At 37.2% G+C, this 22,530-nt stretch overlaps 3 protein-coding genes across 4 annotated transcripts; all 3 read left to right on the forward strand.

Moving 5' to 3' along the window:
* Positions 1-497: 497 nt before the first annotated feature.
* On the forward strand, positions 498-1,485 carry LOC131322412 (zinc finger protein 8-like). Its single transcript, XM_058353732.1, has one exon. It carries the CDS (start codon positions 704-706, stop codon positions 1,406-1,408), a length of 705 nt encoding a protein of 234 aa, XP_058209715.1. The 5' UTR covers positions 498-703; the 3' UTR covers positions 1,409-1,485.
* Positions 1,486-9,077: 7,592 nt separating this feature from the next.
* On the forward strand, positions 9,078-11,586 carry LOC131324877 (large ribosomal subunit protein eL21z/eL21y). Its single transcript, XM_058357059.1, has 2 exons — positions 9,078-9,406; positions 11,160-11,586. Exons 1-2 carry the CDS (start codon positions 9,170-9,172, stop codon positions 11,415-11,417), a joined length of 495 nt encoding a protein of 164 aa, XP_058213042.1. The 5' UTR covers positions 9,078-9,169; the 3' UTR covers positions 11,418-11,586.
* Positions 11,587-19,158: 7,572 nt separating this feature from the next.
* LOC131324878 (uncharacterized) lies at positions 19,159-20,616 on the forward strand. Of its 2 annotated transcripts, none has more exons than XM_058357060.1 (2): positions 19,159-19,430; positions 20,302-20,616. In XM_058357060.1, the coding sequence occupies exons 1-2, from the start codon at positions 19,253-19,255 to the stop codon at positions 20,496-20,498; spliced, it is 375 nt and encodes a 124-aa protein (XP_058213043.1). In that variant the 5' UTR covers positions 19,159-19,252; the 3' UTR covers positions 20,499-20,616. The 2 variants fall into 2 exon arrangements, 1 of the variants encoding a protein (XP_058213043.1); XR_009199477.1 differs by having other exon boundaries at positions 19,351-19,430; positions 20,104-20,616.
* The last annotated feature ends 1,914 nt before the right edge of the window (positions 20,617-22,530 follow it).

Here is a 22,530-nt window from a genome sequence, read left to right on the forward strand (position 1 = left end):
GATAACAATATCAAGAGTTAAGTATGAGATGACGAATAGTAACTTACTCTACGTTTCCAAATGTACCCTCCAATTTATAAATTCAAACCTGCATTGCCGAGCCTGGTTGGACCCTCTCCAGCCTCTAGGCTTATGGATCAATTTGTTTCATATCAGAGAGCGGTGATGGAGACGACAGTATTCGAAGGACCAAACTTTTTACAACCAAAATGGGGGGATTAATTTTCGAAAAAACTGTGAATCGAATTAAGAAACTGAAGTTATTAGGTGGAGAGGGTCCAACAGTTATATAGTAACTAAAATGAAATGATAGTAGTAATTCATTCTATCCCCACATCTACCTCAGTTACCTTCCCTTCACCCTCTTTCTACTACTACAAAATAAGCTGAACACAAAAATTTCAAAAATAAACAAACAAAAAAAATCTAGGAATTAAGCAACAATTGCATGGTACTTGAGAATCCAAAGGCCACTCTCTAAAAGATGGGTCAAGCTCCCCTGTGTCCATGTATTTGACCCTCCCCTTTACATCTCTCTCTCTCTCTCTCTCTCTCTCTCTCCACATCCTCATTCTCCCCTCCTAGACCCCATTTTCCTCCACTCCAAGTTTAATTGTGCACCTCCCCTCTCACCTTTCTTTCCACCCATATCTCCTCCGCCTCTCGCCACCACAAACCACCACCACCATCTCTCCTCCTCCCCATGGAGAAGGAGACTCATGACTTCATGAACGTCGACTCCTTCTCCCAACTCCCTTTCATCCGCCCCACCCCCCTCAAAGAACCCAAATCCACTAGCATTCGCCTCTTCGGCATCGAATTCGGCAACGACTCCGACTCCACCACCACCGTCTCTGCCGAAGCAAACGATGACAGCAACAACAGCAACAGCAACAACGGAGGAGGAGGAGGAGAGAGCGGCGACGGAAGCCGGAGGTTCGAGTGCCACTACTGCTGCCGAAACTTCCCCACTTCCCAAGCCCTAGGGGGCCACCAGAACGCCCACAAGAGAGAGCGCCAGCACGCCAAGCGGGCCCACCTCCACTCCACCATCGGCAGCCGATTCCCCGACCCACACATGTACTACCGCCTTGCCGGCGGCTCCGCCGTAGCGCCGCCGCCTCCGCCGATGAGTTATCACTCGTGGGGTCCTAGTATTGCTGCCGCTAGCGCTAGCCCTAGGTTTTATGGGACTTACTCTTCCAATCATCATGCACCCATAAATGGGAGCCCTACGGGGTTTTGGCGAATCCCAGCCGTTCAAAGCTCGGCTGCCTTTAGTCGTGATCATGATCCGTTGCCGTTGGTTCGTAACGGTGAGTGGTTGAAGAAATCGACGGTGATCAGCGGGTCTGGTACTCAGAAGTCGAGCGTACAGGATCATGTGAGTTTGGATCTTCATTTGTAGTATATAATGTAGTAATTTTTTCGGATCAGGATATATGTATTATATGGTAATAATTAAGAGGTAAAAATTTATATTCTTGTGCTGGGAATGAGGCCCCGTTCTGCTGAAGGTTTTTTTGCTGAGCAAGAAAATTTTATTGATCTTAGAAAGTATATAAAAATTAAAAGGATCTCGGGCATATCGACAAAAAAAGCCACCCAAGAACCAACTCAAAGGAAGTAAAGAAGCCAACCGAAGCCCCACAAACAAGACCGAAAAAATGCACAACCTACGCCTATAACCGAAATCAAAAGGGCCAATATATCATCTTTAATTCAAAAAATAAGTACTTATTTCCCTTCGTGAAATGGGCCTGAGATGCTTCACCTAAGTTTTTATTTATTTATTTATAAAACACATTACCACAAAATAAAGTGCTTCCATAAGCACAATTTCGTTAATTAAGCGGGTATAAACTATTTTAAAAATAATCCATCATTATGGTTCATAATCTTAAAAATGCCATTATCGCTTCAATTTAGATGAATTTTGTGTGCTCGTTTCATGCTTGTGGATAATTTTCCACACCTTTACGAGCATAGGAAAATAATTTCCGATTTTATTTTTTTACAAAAAAACCCCATCTTGAAAAATGTGACAATTATATTGCCTTTTCTTGGTATTTTAGTTTCAAAGGAAAGGAGCAGAAAATACCCCACCTTTTTTCCTTCCTTACAAAGTCCAAATCCCTCTTATTTGAAATTCAATTATATATTTTAAATATTTCTTTTATCCAAGTCATATCATATAAAATTGGCCAATCAAAGAAGAGGAGCAGTCGAGAAATTTGTCGCTTTTATATCTTCAAAAACTCAAAACACGTGGGAGGAATATACTTTTATTGGCATTACTATACTCAAGAAAAAAAAAGTTTGGCATTATTATCAAACAAGGTATGTTTATAGTCTACTATAGATGAGGAGAGACACACGTGTGAGTATTGAAAACCTATGTTTTTTAGATTATGTAGACGGAGGGGATAATGAAAAAGTGTGTTTCCTTTCACTAGAATACAAATTAAAAGAAATTTAACCCTGGCCGGGTTGGTTTTGTGGTCAAGACCTGAGGCTTACTGCTAGGTCTCAAGTTTGAAACCTCTCACATGCTGTTATTTTCTTTGGGGTCGGCCCATACAGAATTTTTCTCTGGCTGATCTAAATGGGAACCCTACAAGTGAGCGGTGAGATTAGTCTTCAAAAATTACTCCGCGGTGTGTGTAAGGTGACCATACACCTGATTTATCAAGAATTAAAAGAAAATTTTCCATGGCGTGCCTGAATTATTAATTTGTGAAAGAACTCCGCCAGTTTCTCCGTGGTATTTGTAAAAAATGTCAATGTAATGCCTGTATATAATATTCCATTCCATATGGGGTAACTTCAATATTTTTGAAATTAGGAGTCCTACTGGGTAGTTTTTAATTGGTTGCATTGCACAGAATCATATATATTTTTTCCCATCTCTTATTAAAAAAAGGAATTAATTTTCACACTTTTTTTTTATATTTACGTTTTATTTTTCGTTTTTTAGGTTGAAAGTGTATGTATTTTTTATTTTTTATTTTTTTATTTTTGAGAAGAATGTGTTATCGAGGGAAACGGAAACACTATTTTTCACCTTCATGTTCCTAACAATAATAACTTGCTCCTATATGAAAACTTAAAAGATGATAGTAGTTTCGAAAACTGTTATCCTGTAGTATTTGTGTGCATGTGTTAACATTAATCCGAGAGAGAGAGAGAGAGAGAGAGAGAGAGAGAGAGAGAGTTATCAGTTATGACATGGGCGATAGAGCAAATCATGTTGGCAGATTTATACCCACTAAACTAATCAATAACGAATCAATTCATTAATTCCAAGATGCAAATATCCCCCCTAAAGTCTCGAGAGAGAGCTCTAGAGAGAGAAATAGAGCTGGGCAGTTGGGTTTCTCCTCCCAACCCCGCCGCCCTCCCTTTCCATTTTCCCCCCTCCCTTTTTTCCCCTCAGTTCTCTTCCTTCTTCCTCATCTCTCTGTCCCTCTTCTGCTCTAACCTCTCTCTCTCCTCTGGTCTCTTCTCCGACCCCCATGGTTGTGATTCGGTTGAAACTCTCTTCTTAGGGAGGGAGATCTTCCCTCACCCATCATTTTTGGACTCGGGAGTCCTAGATCTGGGGAACCGGGTTTGGGTTTTGGCTCTTGACCTGATCGTTCTTGGCGACAGGTTTTTGAGCTCTCCAACGGCATCGATGGTGGCATCTCCAGCGGATCCGATGGTGTTCTGGTTAGATCTGGTCCACCCTCCTTCACGAGTGTGTCTGGTGGGTTTGACTTCGGCGCTGATTTGTTACGGCTTTTCTTTGTTTTGTTTGTTGAACTTTTTTTATTTTTTCGGATCGATGGAGTTCCAGTTCTTTGTATTTTGATTGTTATATATAAATCGAGTTTAATTCTGAAAAAAGAAAGAAAGATGCAACCTGCCCTCAGACCCCTTAATTAGGTATAGGAGGCAGCCCTGAGGTAAAGCTCAAGAGGCAGTCGCCTGAGATTTCCTAAAAAAATGTTCAAATTATGCTATACCAAATTATTTTTAGCACAGTACCATCCGATATTAAAGCTTATTAAGCATATGAGCCAAAAAAGAAAATTTTGAGCCGATTGTTTGAAAATTCGTGTTAGACCTCTAAAATGTCAGAACCAGCCTAGTTAAGCATATAAATTATTTAACTTGAATAACTGATTGAATCTATATGGAATAGATACATACCTCTAGATCTCCATTTGATTACAGATTTTGTTTGATTCAACGAATACCCACCTCTTAGCAAATACTCCTCGGATGAAACGGAAAAACTCCTCGAATAAATCCACGGATGAATACTTTGCGAATGATTTCACAGATCGAACGAAAAGCTCCATGAATAACACCATAGATAACAAACGAATAACTCTCACTTAGCAATCCACTAAACCCAACCCAAAACGATGTTGCATGCCTGTTCGGTGGAAGTTCACCGACTTTGTAGTGTTTTCGTAACAGTAGTAGTAGCTTCTTAACCCTATATGTTTTCATCTAGCTGTGCACATAAACAAGGCTGACCCAGAGATCAAAATTAAGATGAAACTTGTAGTAATAAGCCAGTTAATTAATTATCTTTTCACTTGGATGTTCGATTAAATTAATTTTTATTTGACAATTCCTATAGAATTAGGCAAGTGAGAATAGTGTATGAGACTGTGTGTCACTTTCTTGTTGAAAGTCTAGGATAGAATGCATGGGGCATGGCCACTCTCTTATTCCTGTTTTAACAAATTTTTGGTTACTAGAAAAAACAGTATAAATTAAAGTTTTTATGCCTTTTAAAGGATTTACTTATTTGATCCCTAATATATTTGCAAAAGGCCATATTCGTCCTTCAAATATTGATTGCATAAATTTAGTCCCAAAGTTTCAAATTGTGTGCCAAATAAGGACATGCCTTCCATTCTCACGGTGGAAAATGAGAGGGAGTTTTTCGAAACCATAAATGCAACTTTGCCCTTCCTTCCAACTCAAGTGCCTTCACCCCAACATTTTGATTGTTAATTAAGCGTCATGAATTGAGGTTGCAGCACAATTCTTGGCTGAGGCTAGCTAGGTGAGAATAGTGTATCAACTGTGTGTCACTAGTGCTCTTATTCCTGTTTAAAGTCTAGTCTAGGATAGAATGCATGGGGGCATGGCCACTCTCTTATTCCTGTTTTAACAAATTTTTGTGGTTACTAGAAAAAACAGTACAAAAGTTTTTATGCCTTTTAAGGATTTACTTATTTGGTCCCTAATATATTTGCAGAGTGCCATATTCGTCCTTCAAATATTGATTGCACGAATTTAATCCCAAAGTTTCAAATTGTGTGCTAAATAAGTCCCTAGGTCACATGCCTTCCGTTTTCACTGTGGAAAATGAGAGGGAGTTTTTCGAAACCATAAATTCAACTTAGCCCTTCCTTCCTTCCAACTCAAGTGCCCACACCCTAACATTTTGATTGTTAATTAAGCGTCACGAACTGAGGTTGCAGGCTTGCAGCACAATTCTTTGCTAAAGCTAGCTAGGTGGTAGCCGGGGGAAAGAACCAGTGTGAATAAGAGAGATTTTTAGGTAGGATTGAGACAAACTCCAAAATATGATTTTGTGTACGAAATGCCATAAATACCCCAAATCCTAATGACGAAAATTGATGACATCTGACCTACATACCTATGGAGTATGGAATAATTTGACACACATTAATTCTAATTTTGGGTCAAGGTCTTTTCAACTTTGAGGACCAAAATGACACTTTGGGAAAACATGGGGGACTAAAAGAGTAAATAAGCCCTTTTAAAAATGGCAAAACCAACCATCAGATACAGATTTGCATTCCGTACAGCTGGCTTCAAAGTAACAGATGAACCATGGAAGTAATTTTTTTTTCCAAAAAATAATCTTAAGGTGTCTTTGTTAATTCACGCGTGCTTCAACCAATCTCTAACGAGACAAATTCCACTGCCAACTAGTAGAGAGTCCGGTTTTGTTCACCTTTCTAAAAAGTTGGTGAACATTACCCATCTTCTTATTAGTAGTTGATACTAATAAGATAATTACTTTTCATTAGTTCTCTTTTAACCATAGTTAGTTAGATTAGGTAAAGTTAAAGTCAAATATTGGTAAGGAGTTTCAAATCCTAATATCATAACATGTATTCAATAATGCAACGACGACAATTGGGGACGTAGGGGGGCTTATTAAAATCAGAGTAGCTATGTGGGAGAAGATGAAGTTTGATATATTAATTAAGATTTACACGGTGGAGAATTTTAAGGGCTTTTTTTTTTTTCTCGGCAAACGAAGATTTTTATTAAGTTCAAAGGGATACATTGAGAAGAAGAGAGAACAGAAGGTGCCTCTCAAAGAAACAAAACGAAAAAACAAGCAACCACCATAGCATCCAACCAAAGGTTGGATACAAACACCTCACCAGAAAGTTAAAATTTCAGTTTCCGAATCCCATCTAAATACCCCTTAAAGTCCTCAACCGAGTATATCTTAATGTCGCGTTTGGTCCTCATCCACATGGCTACCCTTGTTTTAACAAGATCCGCCACATCCCAAACCAGCATAGAATTTTAAGGGCTTGCCTTGATGGAATCGGAAAGGTGAAACTTTAGTCTGTTTTTGGGGCGTCGTTGTATCCAATTCTTAGTTGGACTGATGTCTCTTGTAAATTTTTCTATTTTCCTTCTTGAACGAATGAGTTAGTGTCAACCAATCAGAAAGTGGATAACATTCATCCAATTTTTAAGTGGAGAAACAAAATCGGACTCGCTAGCAAAAGGATCAATTAAAATCGCGACAAAGTCCCTCATGAAGCGACCCTATTGGCCCTATAACAATCGATAACACCTAAATCCTTTCCAACTTAAGATCTTAAAAGAGACAGTAGGTTATGATTCTCATGAAGCATGGTAGTTAGTACTCAGCCATCTTTACTTATTTCCTCTTCTTTTTTACCTCAGCTTTTAGGCCAGAGAGAGAGAGAGAGAGAGAGAGAGAGAGAGGGCATGAGGATTTACATTCACTGCAAAATTGAGCAAGTTAGTGGTACTGATATATTGCATGTGGCAGCAAAAAGAGCTAGCTGGCTGCTGCTGCTTTTTTTTTTTTTTTCCACGATGCGGGAGATTATAGAATTCACAAGAAATTACTTTTTTCGCGATCAGACTATAAGAATCGAGCCGTGGTCAATACGATGGGGAGCAAACCCACGGAGGTACGTAGCTGGCTTTGACATGCTAATAAGGGACACTCTTCAATGAATTGACCTTACAAATAACAGAGGTTCAGAGAAAGTACTCAAATAATGCTCTGATCACTGCGTTCTTCAATTGCAGGTAGTTGTATCTTATATGCTCACTGCATACGTGCGAAAGCGCAAATGTTTTAGGTGCTGCCTTAAGCTAAGTATAGCAATCATCCTGGAAATTTCGGGTAGGTTTGTCGATAGACTGGATTAAACTGAATCCGATCCGTTACATTTATGAAAATTCGATTTTTGATAGTCCGTTTGAACTGTTTCTGCTAATTGGAGTACAGATCGGATTCGGATATACCCTGTTTATGAATTCGATCCCACCAATAATTCAAATGAAGGATTTTGGGGGTTGCATGTTCTTTTTTTTTTCTCTGTGATTATTTATTAAGTAGTCCATTTCTTTTTCCTTAAACAGTTGAGGTGCGCGCAAGCACCCAAACACCTTATTTTGAACCGCAAGCACCCAGACACTTGGTTATCAAAAATAAAATAAAAATAAAAAAACGCAATAGGGTTATAAGCTGTGAAGAAGCTAGGAGTGCTAAGTTATAATTATTAAGGGGATGGCAGTCTCGCCCCACCAAAAATATATGTCCGTCATACTTTTATACAGTACAATTTTGTCACGAACGAGGAGAAATTAATATGAAAAGCATCATCTATAATTTTAATGCATGACCAAATTCCATACGATAGCTTAGAAAAATTATTTTCTCTCATAAATTAGGCCTCACTCGAGTCCAAATCCTGATTCCGGGCCCTGCAATAACTTACATCTGCAGCTATAAAAATTAAACAAGTGGATATTTTTCTGCGTTCCATCCATGATTACTCCAGTAAATGTGCAATTTGAGTTCTTTTTTGGGTACAACAATTTAAGTTCATTAATTTGTGAGGTTAATGTGGAGGTTTTGTTTTCTAAACAAAATTAAGAAACTTTCCCTTTCCTGGGAAATCCTTGAAAAATATTCACATGGAGATTAATTAGAGGGTGTTTTTTTATGCCTAAGTGGGGATGAACCCATTTCTCAGAACAAGTTTAAATGACTGCATGTCAGAGTTGTAAGCCCAAAATAGTATTCTATAATTTGAGTAAAAATTTGAGTCTCCCTGAATTTGAATAAAAATTTGAGCCAAACTCACAGTGGTATGAGTATGCAGTCAAGGGTTGGAGTGAGGTTTAGGAAGTTTTTACTCAAATTTTGAGTTTGAGTTATAAATAAAAGGGTAATGGCTGGAGTTGCTCTCAGTACCATCTTAAATTTATGTTCTTTTTAAATAAAAACTACGTCTTAAGCTCAATTTTCTAACGTAGGAAAATAACACTGATAGCTATACATTTGGAACGGTACCCAATATCTTACAGGTTTGATACCAATAAAAAACCCAATACGGCATTCGGTATGTTTCATACATACTTAGGCCCTGTTTCCATAACCAAACATGTAGACCACAATTTTTTGGTTTCTACGTTTTTGGTTTGGTTCTTATTCAAAAAAAATTTGCGTTTGTTATTTTTGCGCTAAATTTTTATGTATTATTGGTCCGTTTAAATGAGAGGAATCAAAAAAGTAAACAGTTATGACTTTTTTTTTGATCCACAAAAAAATTATGACTCGTACGCAAGTGTTTTTGAAAATATCCAAGAAAAAAAACAAAAAAAACCGATCAAACCAATTGCACACAGATTAGATTGGTTTGGTTCAAGAACTCCGTTTATGATCCATTTATATTTCCAGTAGCCCAATTCCAAGCCCAACAAAACAACTAAAATCACCTTCAAGAATATCGGCCCACAAAGGCCCACATCACTACCCAATAAACGCCTGAAGACACCAGTTTAGGGTTTTACCGCCCTCAGCCACACGCAGAGTCTAGAGAGAGAGCGAGAGAGAGAGAGGAGAGAGAAGATGCCGGCGGGGCACGGTCTTCGGTCGAGGACGAGGGATCTGTTCTCTCGACCGTTCAGGAAGAAGGGAACGATCCACCTGTCGACGTACCTGAGGACTTACCACATCGGAGACTACGTCGACATCAAGGTAAACGGCGCCGTTCACAAGGGCATGCCCCACAAGTTCTACCATGGGCGCACCGGTCAGGTCTGGAACGTCACCAAGCGCTCCATAGGTGTCGAAATGAACAAGCAGGTTTTTTTTTTGAATCATCTGGGTATTTTCATTATTTCGTATACTAAGACGGGAGTATTGATTTTTTATTTTTATTTTTTATCAACATGAAGGTGTTGAATTTGTCTGAATTGGTGTTTTGGGTTTGTTGAAATGGTGGAGTAATCATCTGGGTATTTTCGTAAAATTGTAATTATAGAGAGGAAATGTTGGATTGATTTTTGACAACAAGGTGTTCAATTTGTCTGATTTGGTATTGTGAGTTTGTTGAAATGGTGGAGTAATCTCTGGGTATTCGTTTTAATTTCGTATATCTAGACAGAAAATGTCGAATTTGTTTTTGATACTGGTCATTTCGACCTCTCACTCGTATTTAAGTAGTTAGTATTCCATTGTCTGATTTGAGTTTGGTGTCTTGTTTTGGTTGGATCATATGGGTGTAGTTATAAGAAGAGAATCTGTTGAATGTTGAATTTTGAGCTTATGGGGGGTCTGATCTTGTTTTGGGAGTTTTGCTCGTGTTCGAATGGTGGGTAATTACCTTGGTATTTGTATAGAAGAAGGGAAAGGATTGAGTTTGTGTAACTGATACAGACGTTCCATTCGTGTAATTGTATTGTAAGAGTCTAACTAGTTTTGGGATTGATATGAAGGTTTTGATTTGTAATTGTTTTAGTTCCTATGGATTGTAGGGTTAGAATAATGGTGGAGCTTGGTGTTATGATTGTAAGTAGCATGGGTCATTTATTTTGCGGAACAGTATGCCTTTCATGCGGGTTGGACCTTACCCAACTTGGCGACAAGTAATTTCAATAGTCAATAGCAGTACCAATGGCATCTTTAGAGTATACGAATCAGTATTGCTGTCCTCCTTACGAAATTGGTGAAGTAGAAACTTATTAGATACCATTGCACCATATACTGCCGGACCATAAAGACGTGATAACTTGAGTGTAAATCTCTATTAAATACTTTATGAATTTGCAGTTATGAAGAATGACTGCTGCTTGATGTGGAGTCGATATTACAAAAAAGAGGATCACAATGACTTTTTTTTTTATAGTTTGCTATTCTGCTTTAGTGTGAAGGATTTATTACTTCGTTTGCATTGTAAAACCTGTTCTAGTTTCTTCGTAAGTAGAAATATCAAAGCAGAAACGTAGTCAGTGGCCATGCTACCTTAAAATTTAGAGAAAACATTGATTGTAGCTTATTAGTCAATTCGGACCTCTCTTCCCATTATAATTGATCTCCATGCGTCCGGTCTCATATTGGTGTCTAAGAAGGCGTAGCAAATATCTAATGGTAGACCTGCCATACTTGGCAAAGTTCAAAATTAACAGGGGAATACTTGACAGAAGTAAACTGAAAGTTCTAATCGTAACTTCAAAACAGAACTTATCTAGAACAGCGGAAGGAGAACCATGGATGTCTTGAAAATTTTGCAATTTCTTTCTTGCCATATTTATATATTTATAATATGCTACTGTAGCCAAGCTATTTTTCCCAGGATTGATGACATTTAGAAACACAACCAAGGTTGCGGACTCATCCTGACTGATCTGAATCTGCAATTGCTTAGTTTTACGGTTTTACCTGGCATAGTACTCATTATTTCACTGCACCTTCCTTGTTTTCTATTGCATATGCTACTTGCCCTTCCTTGCTCTTCCTTGTTGGCCTTTATTTTTTACTGACACGGTAAGAACTTCTGTGCCTTCTTTGCAAGTGGTGAAGAAAATCTAACCAGTCAAACTGCATGCAATACATATAGGTAGGGAACAGAATAATTAAGAAGAGGATCCATGTGCGCGTAGAGCATGTTCAGCCTTCAAGGTGCACCGAGGACTTCAAATTGAGGAAAAAGAAGAATGATGAACTCAAGGCAGAGGCCAAGGGAAGAGGTGAGATCATTAGCACAAAGAGGCAGCCAGAAGGCCCTAAACCTGGTTTTATGGTGGAAGGTGCAACCTTGGAGACTGTTACTCCTATTCCGTATGATGTTGTCAATGATCTTAAGGGTGGTTATTAGGTTGACTTATGGATTTCTTGTTTCGGTTATGCGCTCTGAATGTCTGAAAACTGGTTCTTGTTTGAAGTCTTTATTTTTATGTTGGTTTTGAGGACTTGTTATTATGAGTTAAACGTAGACACTGGTGCTATTCAAGTTTTGCAAATCAAAGAGATGGTTTTGGCTGAAACTGCTCATTAATCTCTCCTGTGCATGTGTAATTCTCTCTTATTTTCTTGTTGATTTTAACTTGGTATTGGAAGAAAAACCGGCAAGCAACAATTGTCTTAACAAGTAAACGAGCGAGCATCGGTGTGGATAATGGGTGGTTCCATATGATTTGGTTTTATCGAACCTTCTTTCGTGTCATTTTGTTCTAAAGTTTGGTTTAGTTTTGGGTACAACTGCAATATCTCACTCTCTATGTGTATATTAGTGTGCTCGGGCAGGGCTGGGCCGGCTGGCCAGGGGGTAAGCCCCGCAAGCCGGCCGGCTCGGGCAACAAAAATTTTTTTTTTTTGTATGTATACAAAAAAAATTAGAAATTCAGCAAAAATATATATTTAGGGGCAACCAAGTGGAAGGTTAGGCTTGGGCAACCCAAATGTCTGGGTCAGCACTGTTCAGCTCGGGCATGAACATGTGCCCGTGTGAAACTTGCACCCATCTGTGGTCTTTTGGATGACATGTTGATGGTTGACAATTGAAACATGAGAGTCCATCTATGAAGCATAGAAATTCATCATGAATGGGACTCGAAATTATTAGTGCAGGTTATGAAGAAAGAAATGAAGGTAGACTGAAGCAAGAGAGTCCTGGTTAGCTGTACAAAAGTGAGTTTGGTATACAGAATTACATTTGTTAGATCTTGGATTTGTAGGCGGATGTACGGATGGGAAAGGTTGAGTATGTGTTTTAGATATGTACGGCATTGTTAAGTTGCACGGAAATAATGGAAAATGATTGAAAAATATTGTAGGACGCACAATTTAAATTTTTTAACGGGGTAAAGATTTTCTCACAAAATGGATCCTGCCCGAGAGTCTTAAGAAAAATAAATTTCATTTTTCTTTATCTCACTTCACTTATTTTGAGAATCTTTTTCCATGCATCATTCTTGACAACTGAATGGAACGTGAACGGAACAAGGCGAGGGGAAAAAACCAACAAAGTAGAATTCTAAACTTTTCGTTTCATTTACACAATAAACATTTTACCAACCTATTTGAATTTCTTAATTTGCTCTAAATACCTAAAAAACGGTTAAGCCAAGATACCTTAGCACCCATAACGACGAAATTTATATTGCTATTGATGTACTTGATGTTTTATTTTTTTTTAAGAATCTCTATTTCTGCATATTTTTGGGGATCAACAAAAGAATTGGAAGGAATAGGATTCTTTGATGGAAAGAGAATCTATGAACAGTTTCGATCATCAAAGTAAGCCCCGGAAAGAGTTCAAAAAAGACCAAATTGAACCGTCTAGTCGGGGGAGAGGATCCGTATCCTATTTGGTAATGAAGCCAACAGAAAAACTTCATATGGAATTGAAAAACAAAAGGATTTTATGAGATGTACTCATTGATAGCAAACACATTAACCCGAAATTGTTGCAATTGCTTCATAGCTCAGGATACTCCTATCTTTCTTACAGGAAAGTGATTTCTGGTATAGATATTGTCAAATGTCAACCGTGTTCATAGCAACGGATTCATTCATCCAACCCTATTAGATGGCTCGGTTTGGTTGATTGGTTGGTGGTATATTATGACCCGAATTTGAGTTTCGGAAGAATCCAGAAACTACACATTGGAATCTAAAAAACCTCGATATCCATCTTTTTTGGGAAGCCGTTGCAGGTTTTGGTACCGGAATCATTTGGATTCCTAAGGAGACATGTAGCAGGGAGATTGAGTCAAGCAACTGTGAGTTGGGGAAATGCTCTGAGGATTGTTCTAAAGCAGTACCAGATGGTGAGGGGACCTGCAGAGACTCCACACTTGTATCTGCATCTATCATTGGAAGGAACACCCAGTCTAATTATACATGGTGGGTGATCTTTAAAGCTAATGAGTATTTCGTGTTTCTTGAAATTTATTTGACAAATATAGGCGTTGAGATAAAAATTCATTCAGAATGACTCGATAGTTGTTTAGATGATGTATTAATTTACAATCAGGTGTGTTCGCAAAGTAAAGACTACATAAATACTTAACTGCTTGATATTTCAATTGAACACCTGAAATTGTGCTAAATTTTTTGAATTCGGCGCCCGTCGTCAGCTTCTGTCAAGCATCTCACAGAAAATGCTGAGATGATAATTTTTCATTGTGATTTGACCCTCGGACGTTGAGATGACAATTTGTGGAGGAAAAACCTCATGAACCACATTTCAGAAGAAAAATGAACTTAAGTAGCTCCTAGTGTTGTCCCTCTTTGGGTGATGTTTTGGTGGGCGGCGGCAGTGGGGTCTGGGTGATATTTTGGTGTTGGCGGGTGTGTGTAGCTAGGGCGTGTTGTCTGTTTGGGTTTTATTAGTTGGGTTTGTCCCATGTTATTTGGGCTTTTAGGCTTTTTGGGTGTTTGAGCTGCGTCCCATGTGTTTTAAATATTTTATCCGGACTTCTAGGCCTTTCGGTGTTGGGACTTTGTTCCCATTAGGTGTGGCCTGGTTGGCATTTTGTCAATTATGGGATTGGGTCTTGGATTGAACTTTTCGTTCTCTTCTTGTTCTATTAATCTTTGTAACAATTTCAAAAAAAAAAAAAAAATTATTTTTCGCCGTTGAAAAAAAAGTGTTCTACCTCCCTTTCTCTGCCTTACCCTCACTTCATTGTGGTTGCACGCATTAGTTGTTTTGCTGTCATAATTCATGGAAACTGCCATTCTTTCGAGCATTGTGGCTCAATTTGAGTCATAAAACACAAGCTCTACACATAGAGAAATTGCTCCATCAACCCCGTCTTCAAGCATCCATTAGTATGTATAAGAATCAAACTAAGAGCTGAAAAACAATTATTAAATGGCGTAATTCCCTTTGTATTGTTAGGATTATTATCTCTCCTTAACATATTAACAGGGCTATTAGTTGGGTCTGGCTTATACTAATTTCGGACTTGCTTTCATCAAATAATTTCGGACTTGCTTTCAGTTTGATGAAATTCTGATACTCAAATTCTCTTACCACTTATAATAAAATATAAAGAAGAAGAAGATGATGAAGAGCTATTAAAGCTCTCTTAATATATTGAACAATATTGTGGATTTCTAAGCATAACTGCATTTGTAAGTACAAACACAAGAGGCTGCACCGTCATGGGAAATGCATTTTGGAATGCCATTGTGAGCTTTAACACACCGTCGGAAACATTCTGCTACGTCGCAATAAAAGGGGTTAAGGATTTGATTGCAGAACTTAACACCTGTTTGAGCTGTTTGAGCCGTCGTCACTGCAACTGCCAAAATAAAGTAGGGTAACTGTAAGAAAAATTATCGAATAAACATTGAAAGTAGGTTTGTTTACTGCTACATTTTTTCAAATAAGCGTCAGCATAGTCCTTCGCTAGCTTTGCAGGGAGGCGATGTTTAGGTAGTGTCTCAGTATCGTTGTTTCTTTTATCGTTTGTTTTTTCCTATTGTGGGTCTGAAAATTTTCTTTGCTTTTTGGTTATTTACATTTGTATGATCATATGTCACCGTCGTTTATTACTAGAATTAGTTACATTAGTAAGGTTACCTAACTAGCGTAACTAATTCTAGTGATACCCATCTATTATTCTTAGTGTCATGATATTTTTTACGAATATATCCATATATTAAACGTTTTGCTAGAAGTCAAACGGACACTTATATAAAGTAACAAAGTTTGGGAAATTAAACTAATTTTCTCATCTCACTTAAAACATTTCACAAAGAAACTTTTGAGTTTCAAAAAATCTTCACATTCCAGAAATAAAAGTGTTGTTTGCCCATTAGGCTTGAGCTTCTCTCCTGTTACTAGAGAGTCCAGTCCAGTAATTGTATTTACCTATTGCGCATCGAAACCGGACAATATTCCAGTAACATGAAGGCTTTGTTTTGGCTAAAGAAGTTAGATGAATATTTTTTTTGTACTATTTATTTTGTTTCGCATCAAATTTTTATGACTAGTTGATTCATCTGAACAAGAAGAATCGAAAAAACAAAAAGTTGTGTGATTGAGACTCATAATTTTTTGAATAAAGATAAAAATAAGTCAAAAAGACAATATTTTTGACTTATTCTTGTCGTTTTAAAAAAATTAATTATGAGTTTCGATCAAGTTTTGCTTACTTTTTCCGATTTCACTCGACGAAACAAATTAATAAGTCACAAAAGTTTGACGCAAAATTAACAAATACAAAAAAAAAAATTGAATAAAGACATAAAAGAAGTCATTCTGACTTATTGAACCAAAACAAGCCGAAAGAAGCCAAACCTCATATCGTAAGGGTACTACGAAGAATCTATGAACACCAAATCTACCATATGTATGCACATTCAAGACCAGGAAGCGTAATGCACAAACCTGATGAAACAAAGACAAGGAGCGAGATCAGACTAAGATAAAATAACTTGGCCATGTCTGAAAGAGAAAAAGGTACCCTAACAAGTGCCTAGCAAGTACTTGTTTGTTGCTTTTTTCGGAGATTGTGGTGAACTGGAATTCCAGCTCCGGTGGTATTTATACAGGGGAGAATGCATATTACAAAGAATGCAAATTACTCCCTTCTATATATGTATACCGATTCTAGGGTCCAAAATATAGTAGAAAATATAAGGAATTTGAAAACAACCCTTCCATATTATATGGAGTAGATCATTTAACAACAAGAGTAAGGAACAAAAAATTAAAAAAGGAATCTATATATCTATACCAAATTTCATACCAAAGTTGTTCCTGGCTATATGAGATATTCTAAAAAACGGTCTTGCTATTGTCAGCCTACTGGGCTGACGATAACACATCATGTATGTTAATCTCGCCTGAGCATGTTAGTTTTACCCGTGCATAGAACGGGTTGAACACTACTTATATATTAAAGCAAAGTGGTTATTAGTAAGAAGGAACCAAGATGCGACAAGTGCCAACTTTTACTTCTTCTTTTTTTTCAATTCTAACACTCGAAAAATATTCTATGGTAACACAATATCTAGAGTGATTTATATATAATGGTAACTTTTTCTTTTTGTATATTTCCCTCCTAAAAAGAATGGTTTCCCCATAATATTAGCTCTTGATTTTCCCTATAATCTTTTATATATCCTTCTTATTGCTTTTGCTCTTGATTTTCCCCCATAATTACCTTCTGTACATTTGGGAATATTATAGGGTAATTCTGCTCTTGATTTTCAGACATAATATTAGCTCGAGGAATGTTTTACCTGTAATCAAGTTTAATTACGATACTAAATGGAATGGTTTCCCGTAATTAGCTCCTGATTACGTACACATATAGAATTGAACACGTACTTTCGAATGATTTGGAAGCAATGATATTAAGGCAACCCATTATTCGCATTGACAAGAATGATTTCCTTCACATTCTCAAAAACAGTACAAAGTTCATACTCAACCCAAAAAATTCGTACTCTTTTTTTCTTTTTTGCTGCTTCAGAAATAATTGTTCTTCCATATTATTTTTCGGGTGCTTCAAGAATATCAATATTCTACCCTCGTAACATTGGGGTTATCGCACAAAGGTTATGTTTGTTTGTTTGTTTGTTTGTTTTTTTTAGCTTTTTTTGGAAGATCAATGAATATTATTGATAGCAAGAAAAGTACAGTGTGTTATCGCCGTTACAAGAATTAAGAGATGCCAACGACGAGTGTAAACCGAGCAAGATCCTAAGGAACAGAACACAAAGTATTGACTGCAAACACAAAGAACTATGCTATCTCCAGAAGATGAAGGCTAACAAGAATTAGTTTGCATGCTTTCTTTTTTATCGCCCCAATAATATTTTTTTGGTAACTCATAGTCCCCCCTATAATTGATTGGCTTTCTTAATTTTCTTGTAGGTAGATGCCGAAGAAAGAAGACGTCCCTTACTGACTCTAACACATTTCATCAATAGATCCCTCCCTTGAATATTCAAATCGAGCATCGTAGAAGGTAATAATAACTCAGGCCAAGAAACAGATCCCTATGCTCTTGTATTTTCTTTGAAAAACATGTTTACTCATTCCGGTGGCAAATCGACCTAGGAATTCCATTTACTGGGGCACCTATTATTCACAATTTTAAAAAATATTTCTCTGTATGCATACCACTAAATTATTGCTCAATCATTTAATATTGATCACTCATTCTATTCTGCAACTGATTTTTGACAATTTTCATGACTGAAAATACTCTTTCAACTGTCGCGGTGGCAACTGTAAGATTACCAATTAGTCAAGTGAAAGTAAACTAAAGAATATAGTAATTTAGTAAATTTAATTTTCATAATATTTTGGATTGGGAGGAAAACACAAAGAGATAGGAAAAAAATGGAAAAATAAAGGAAAACGGTAGAAAAAAACAAAAAAAAAGAAGGGAGTAGGGCGCCTGAGATTCGAACTCAAGTGTCTGGAACTTATCTCAGCGCCTAGAGTAGAGCCACAGCACCTCGGTAATGTTTTGTACAAGTGTATTAAATTTTTATTTATTTATATCAAAAATAATAATTAAAAAAAAAAAAAAGGCGTGGGTCCGCCCCTGCTTGATTCTTTGTTCGTAGATTTTTTTTTACTAGCTAGTATATACGTAGTATGTTATAACCTTTATGTTGAGAGTAAGATTATTATCTATTTCCTTATTGGAGTAATTAGAAGTTATTTTCAGTGTACAGGATGGATTGGAAGAAAGTTGGCAATTCAGAGACACATGTGGGATCCACATATTATGTGAGAGAAGGGAGTATACCGTTCATATACTCTTAGAGTACTATTGAATAATTAATCAGAAAGTTGGTAAAAAATTGTAGTTTTGCTTGAAAATGGCAATGACCGATAATGATCGATGGTCTTTCTTACTCCATCCGTCCCTTTTTAAATGTCCTGCTTCGTAACTCCAACTTATTAAAAAGACATCATCATTATACCTTTCACATCAACTTTTTCCCCCACTTTCCCTACGTACCCATTATCATTACACTTTTATTCACTAACTTTTCAAAATGGAATCTACTTTTAGGGACAAAATAGACAATTCACCAACTTTTACCCACTAACTTTACAAAATGGACACTTATTAAGGGACAGCCCAAAATAGAATACTGGACTGTAATAAAGGAACGGAGGGAGTATATTAGAAGACTAGGAGTTGTGCAACCAGCTAGAATGTCATAATTAATAAGCATCATATGTGTGGCATTGTACGTTAAGTTGCACGGAAATGATGAAAAATGATGCAAAAATATTGTAGTTGCACAGAAATGATGGAAAACGATAGAAAAATATTGTATGACCCACAATTTCAATTTTGTAACGGGTGAAGATTTCTCACAAAATGAATCTTGCCTAAAAGAAGGAAGTTTAGTTTTTTTGCACGATTCTTTGTCAAGAGTCTTTGAGAAAATAAATTTCATTTTCTTTTATCTCGCTTCACTTTTTTTGAGAATCTTTTTTCACGCATCATTCTCGACAACTTAATGGAGCGTGAAGGGATTGATCAAGAGAAAGGAACAAGGCGAGGGGGAAAAACCAACAAAGTGGAATTCTAAACTTCTCTTTTCGTTCACACAATAAACATTAACAAACTGTTTGAATTTCTTAATTTGCTTTAAATCCCTAAAAAACGGTTAAGCCAAGATACCTTAGCACCCATAACGACAAAATTTATATTGCTATTGATGTATTTTTGTTTTTATCTTTTTTTAAGAATCTCCATTTCTGCATATTTCTGGGGACCAGACCTGTTATATATACTCGGGAAAAAGAAACTTCGACCGGATATTGGAACGCAGAAGTTAGAGTTGATTGTATTCTCCACATTTCCCATCATCCTGCTGCTGCTGCTTATTGCGTCAGGTTAGTCATGATTAAACCTGCTCTCTCTCTCTCTCTCTCTCTCTCTCTCTCTCTCTCTCTCTCTCTCTCTCTCATGTTGATGAAGGTAGACAAAGATGCTATAAGTGTTTCATGTTTTACTGGTACACTTGTGGATTACCATCTACATTCTTGTTCTGATTACCATCTCAGTTCTACATTCTTGTTCTGTTTTTGCTATTGTGGATGTATCTCAAAGAATCATTTATGTTATTTCTTCTTAGATTTATATAATCTTGGGAGTTGTTTAGAAGAACGAACTTAGAACGTTTTGATTCACGGTGAAATTTTGAAAGAAACTATCATTAAAAGTACCATATTCACTGATACGACAAAGGACATACACGTCATGTAAGGGGCAACAAAAAGAACAGATCAACAAAAGAACCGGAAGGAATAGGATTCTTTAATGGAAAGAGAATCTATGAACAGTTTCGATCATCAAAGTAAGCCCCGGAAAGGGTTCAAAAAAGACCAAATTGAACCGTCTAGTTGGGGGAGGATACGTATCCTATTTGGTAATGAAGCCAACAGAAAAACGTCATACGAACTGATGAAAAATGGATTTTATGAGATGTACTCATTGGTATCAAACAGATTAACCAGAACTTGTTGCAATTGCTTCAGAGCTCAGGATACTTTATCTTTCTTACAGGAATGTGATTTCTGGTATAGATATTGTCAATCGTGTTCATAGCAACGGATTCATTCATCTAACCCTATTAGACGGCTCGGTTTGGTTGATTGGTTGGTGGTATATTATGACCCGCATCTGAGTTTCGGAAGAATCCAGAAACTACACATTGGAATCTAAAAAACCTCGATATCCATCTTTTTTGGGAATCCGTTGCAGGTTTTGGTACCGGAATCATTTGGATTCCTGAGGAGACATGTAGCAGGGAGATTGGATCAAGCAACTGTGGGTTGGAGAAATGCTCTGAGGATTGTTCTAAAGCAGTACCAGATGGTGAGGGGACCTGCAGAGACACCACACTTGTATCTGCAGCTATCATTGTAAGGAACCCCCAGTCTAATTATACATGGTGGTGATCTTCCAAGCAAATGTGTATTTCGTGTTTCTTGAAATTTACTTGACAAATAAAGGCGTTGAAATAAAAATTCATGCAGAATGACTCGATAGTTGTTTAGATGATGTATTAATTTACAATCAGGTGTGTTCGCAAAGTAGAGACTTCGTAAATCCTTGAAGTGCTTGATATTTCAATTGAACACCTGAAATTGTGCTAACTTTTTTGAATTCGGGACCCGTCAGCTTCTGTCAAGCATCTCAAAGAAAATGCTGAGATGATAATTTTTCATCGTGATTTGACCCTCGGACGTTGAGATGACATGACAATTTGTGGAGGAAAAAACTCATGAACCACGTTTCAGAAGAAAAATGAACTAAAGTAGCTCCTAGTGTTCTCCCTCTTGGGTGATGTTTTGGTGGGCGGCGACAGTGGGGTCTGGGTGATGTTTTGGTGTTGGCGGCCATGTGCAGCTAGGGCCCGTTTGGGCTTTATTAGCTGGGTTTATCTCATGTTATTTGGGCTTTTAGGCTTTGGGCTGTGTCCCATGTGTTTTAAATGTTTTATCTGAACTTTTAAGCCTTTAGTTGTAGCGGCTTTGTTCCCATTGAGTGTGGCCTAGTTGGTATATTGCCAATTATGGGATTGAGTCTCGGATTGGACTTTTCGTTCTCTCATTGTCCTATTAATCTTTGTAACAATTTCAAAGGTTAATAAAAAAAAATTTCACCGTTCAAAAAAAAGTGTTCTCCCTCCCCTTCTCTGCCTTCCCCTCACCTCATTGTGGTCACATTAGTCGTTTTGCTGTCATAATTCATGGAAATTTCCATTCTTTCGAGCACTGTGGCTCAATTTGAGTCATAAAACACAAGCTCTACACATACAGAAATTGCTCCATCAACCCCGTCTTCAAGCATCCATTAGTATGTATAAGAATCAAACTAAGAGCTGAAAAACAATTATTAAATGGCGTAATTCCCTTTGTTTTCGATAGGATTATTATCTCTCCTTAACATATTAACAGGGCTATTAGTTGGGGTTTGGCTTATACTAATTTCAGACTTGTTTTCAGTTTGATGAAATTCTGATACTCGAATTCTCTTACCGCTTATAATAAAATATGAAGAAGAAGAAGATGATGAAGATGAGCTATTAAAGCTCTCTTAATATATTGAACAATATTGTGGATTTCTAAGCATAAGTGCATTTGTAAGTACAAACACAAGAGGCTGTTCCATCATGGGAAATGCATTTTGGAATGCCCTTATGAGCTTTAACACACTGTCTGTAACATTCTGCTACGTCACAATAAAAGGGGTTAAGGATTTCATTGCAGAATTTACCACCTGTTTGAGCCGTCGTCACTGCAACTGTCAAAATAAAGTATGGTAACTGTAAGAAAAATTATCGAATAAACATTGAAATTAGGTTCGTTTACTACATTTTTTCAAATAAGCGTCAGCGTAGTCCTTCGCTAGCTTTGCAGGGAGGCGATGTTTAGGTAGTGTCTCAGTATCGTTGTTTCTTTTATCGTTTGTTTTTTTTTTCTCTTGCGGGTCTGAAAAATTTCTTTGCTTATTGGTTATTTACATTTGTATGATCATATGTCAGCGTCGTTTATCACTAGAATTAATTACATTAGTTAGGTTAGATATCAGTTTTCTAATTTTATTTTGCCTTTCAAAAAAAATATTAGAAAATTAATACCTAACTAGCGTAACTAATTCTAGTGACAGTACCCGTCTATTATTTCTTAGTGTCATGATATTTTTTACGAATATATCCATACATTAAACGTTTTGCTAGAAGTCAAACGGACACTTAAGTAACAAAGTTTGGGAAATTCAACTAATTTTCTCTCATCTCACTTAAAACATTTCACAAAGAAACTTTTGAGTTTCAAAAAATCTTCATGACACACTCCAGAAATAAAAGTGTTGTTTGCCCATTAGGCTTGAGCTTCTCTCCTGTTACTAGAGAGTCCAGTCCAGTAATTGTATTTACCTATTGCGCATCGAAACCGGACAATATTCCTGTAACATGAAGGCTTTGTT

The sequence above is a fragment of the Rhododendron vialii genome, chromosome 4a (assembly GCF_030253575.1).
Source record: "Rhododendron vialii isolate Sample 1 chromosome 4a, ASM3025357v1".
NCBI classification, from domain to species: domain Eukaryota; kingdom Viridiplantae; phylum Streptophyta; class Magnoliopsida; order Ericales; family Ericaceae; genus Rhododendron; species Rhododendron vialii.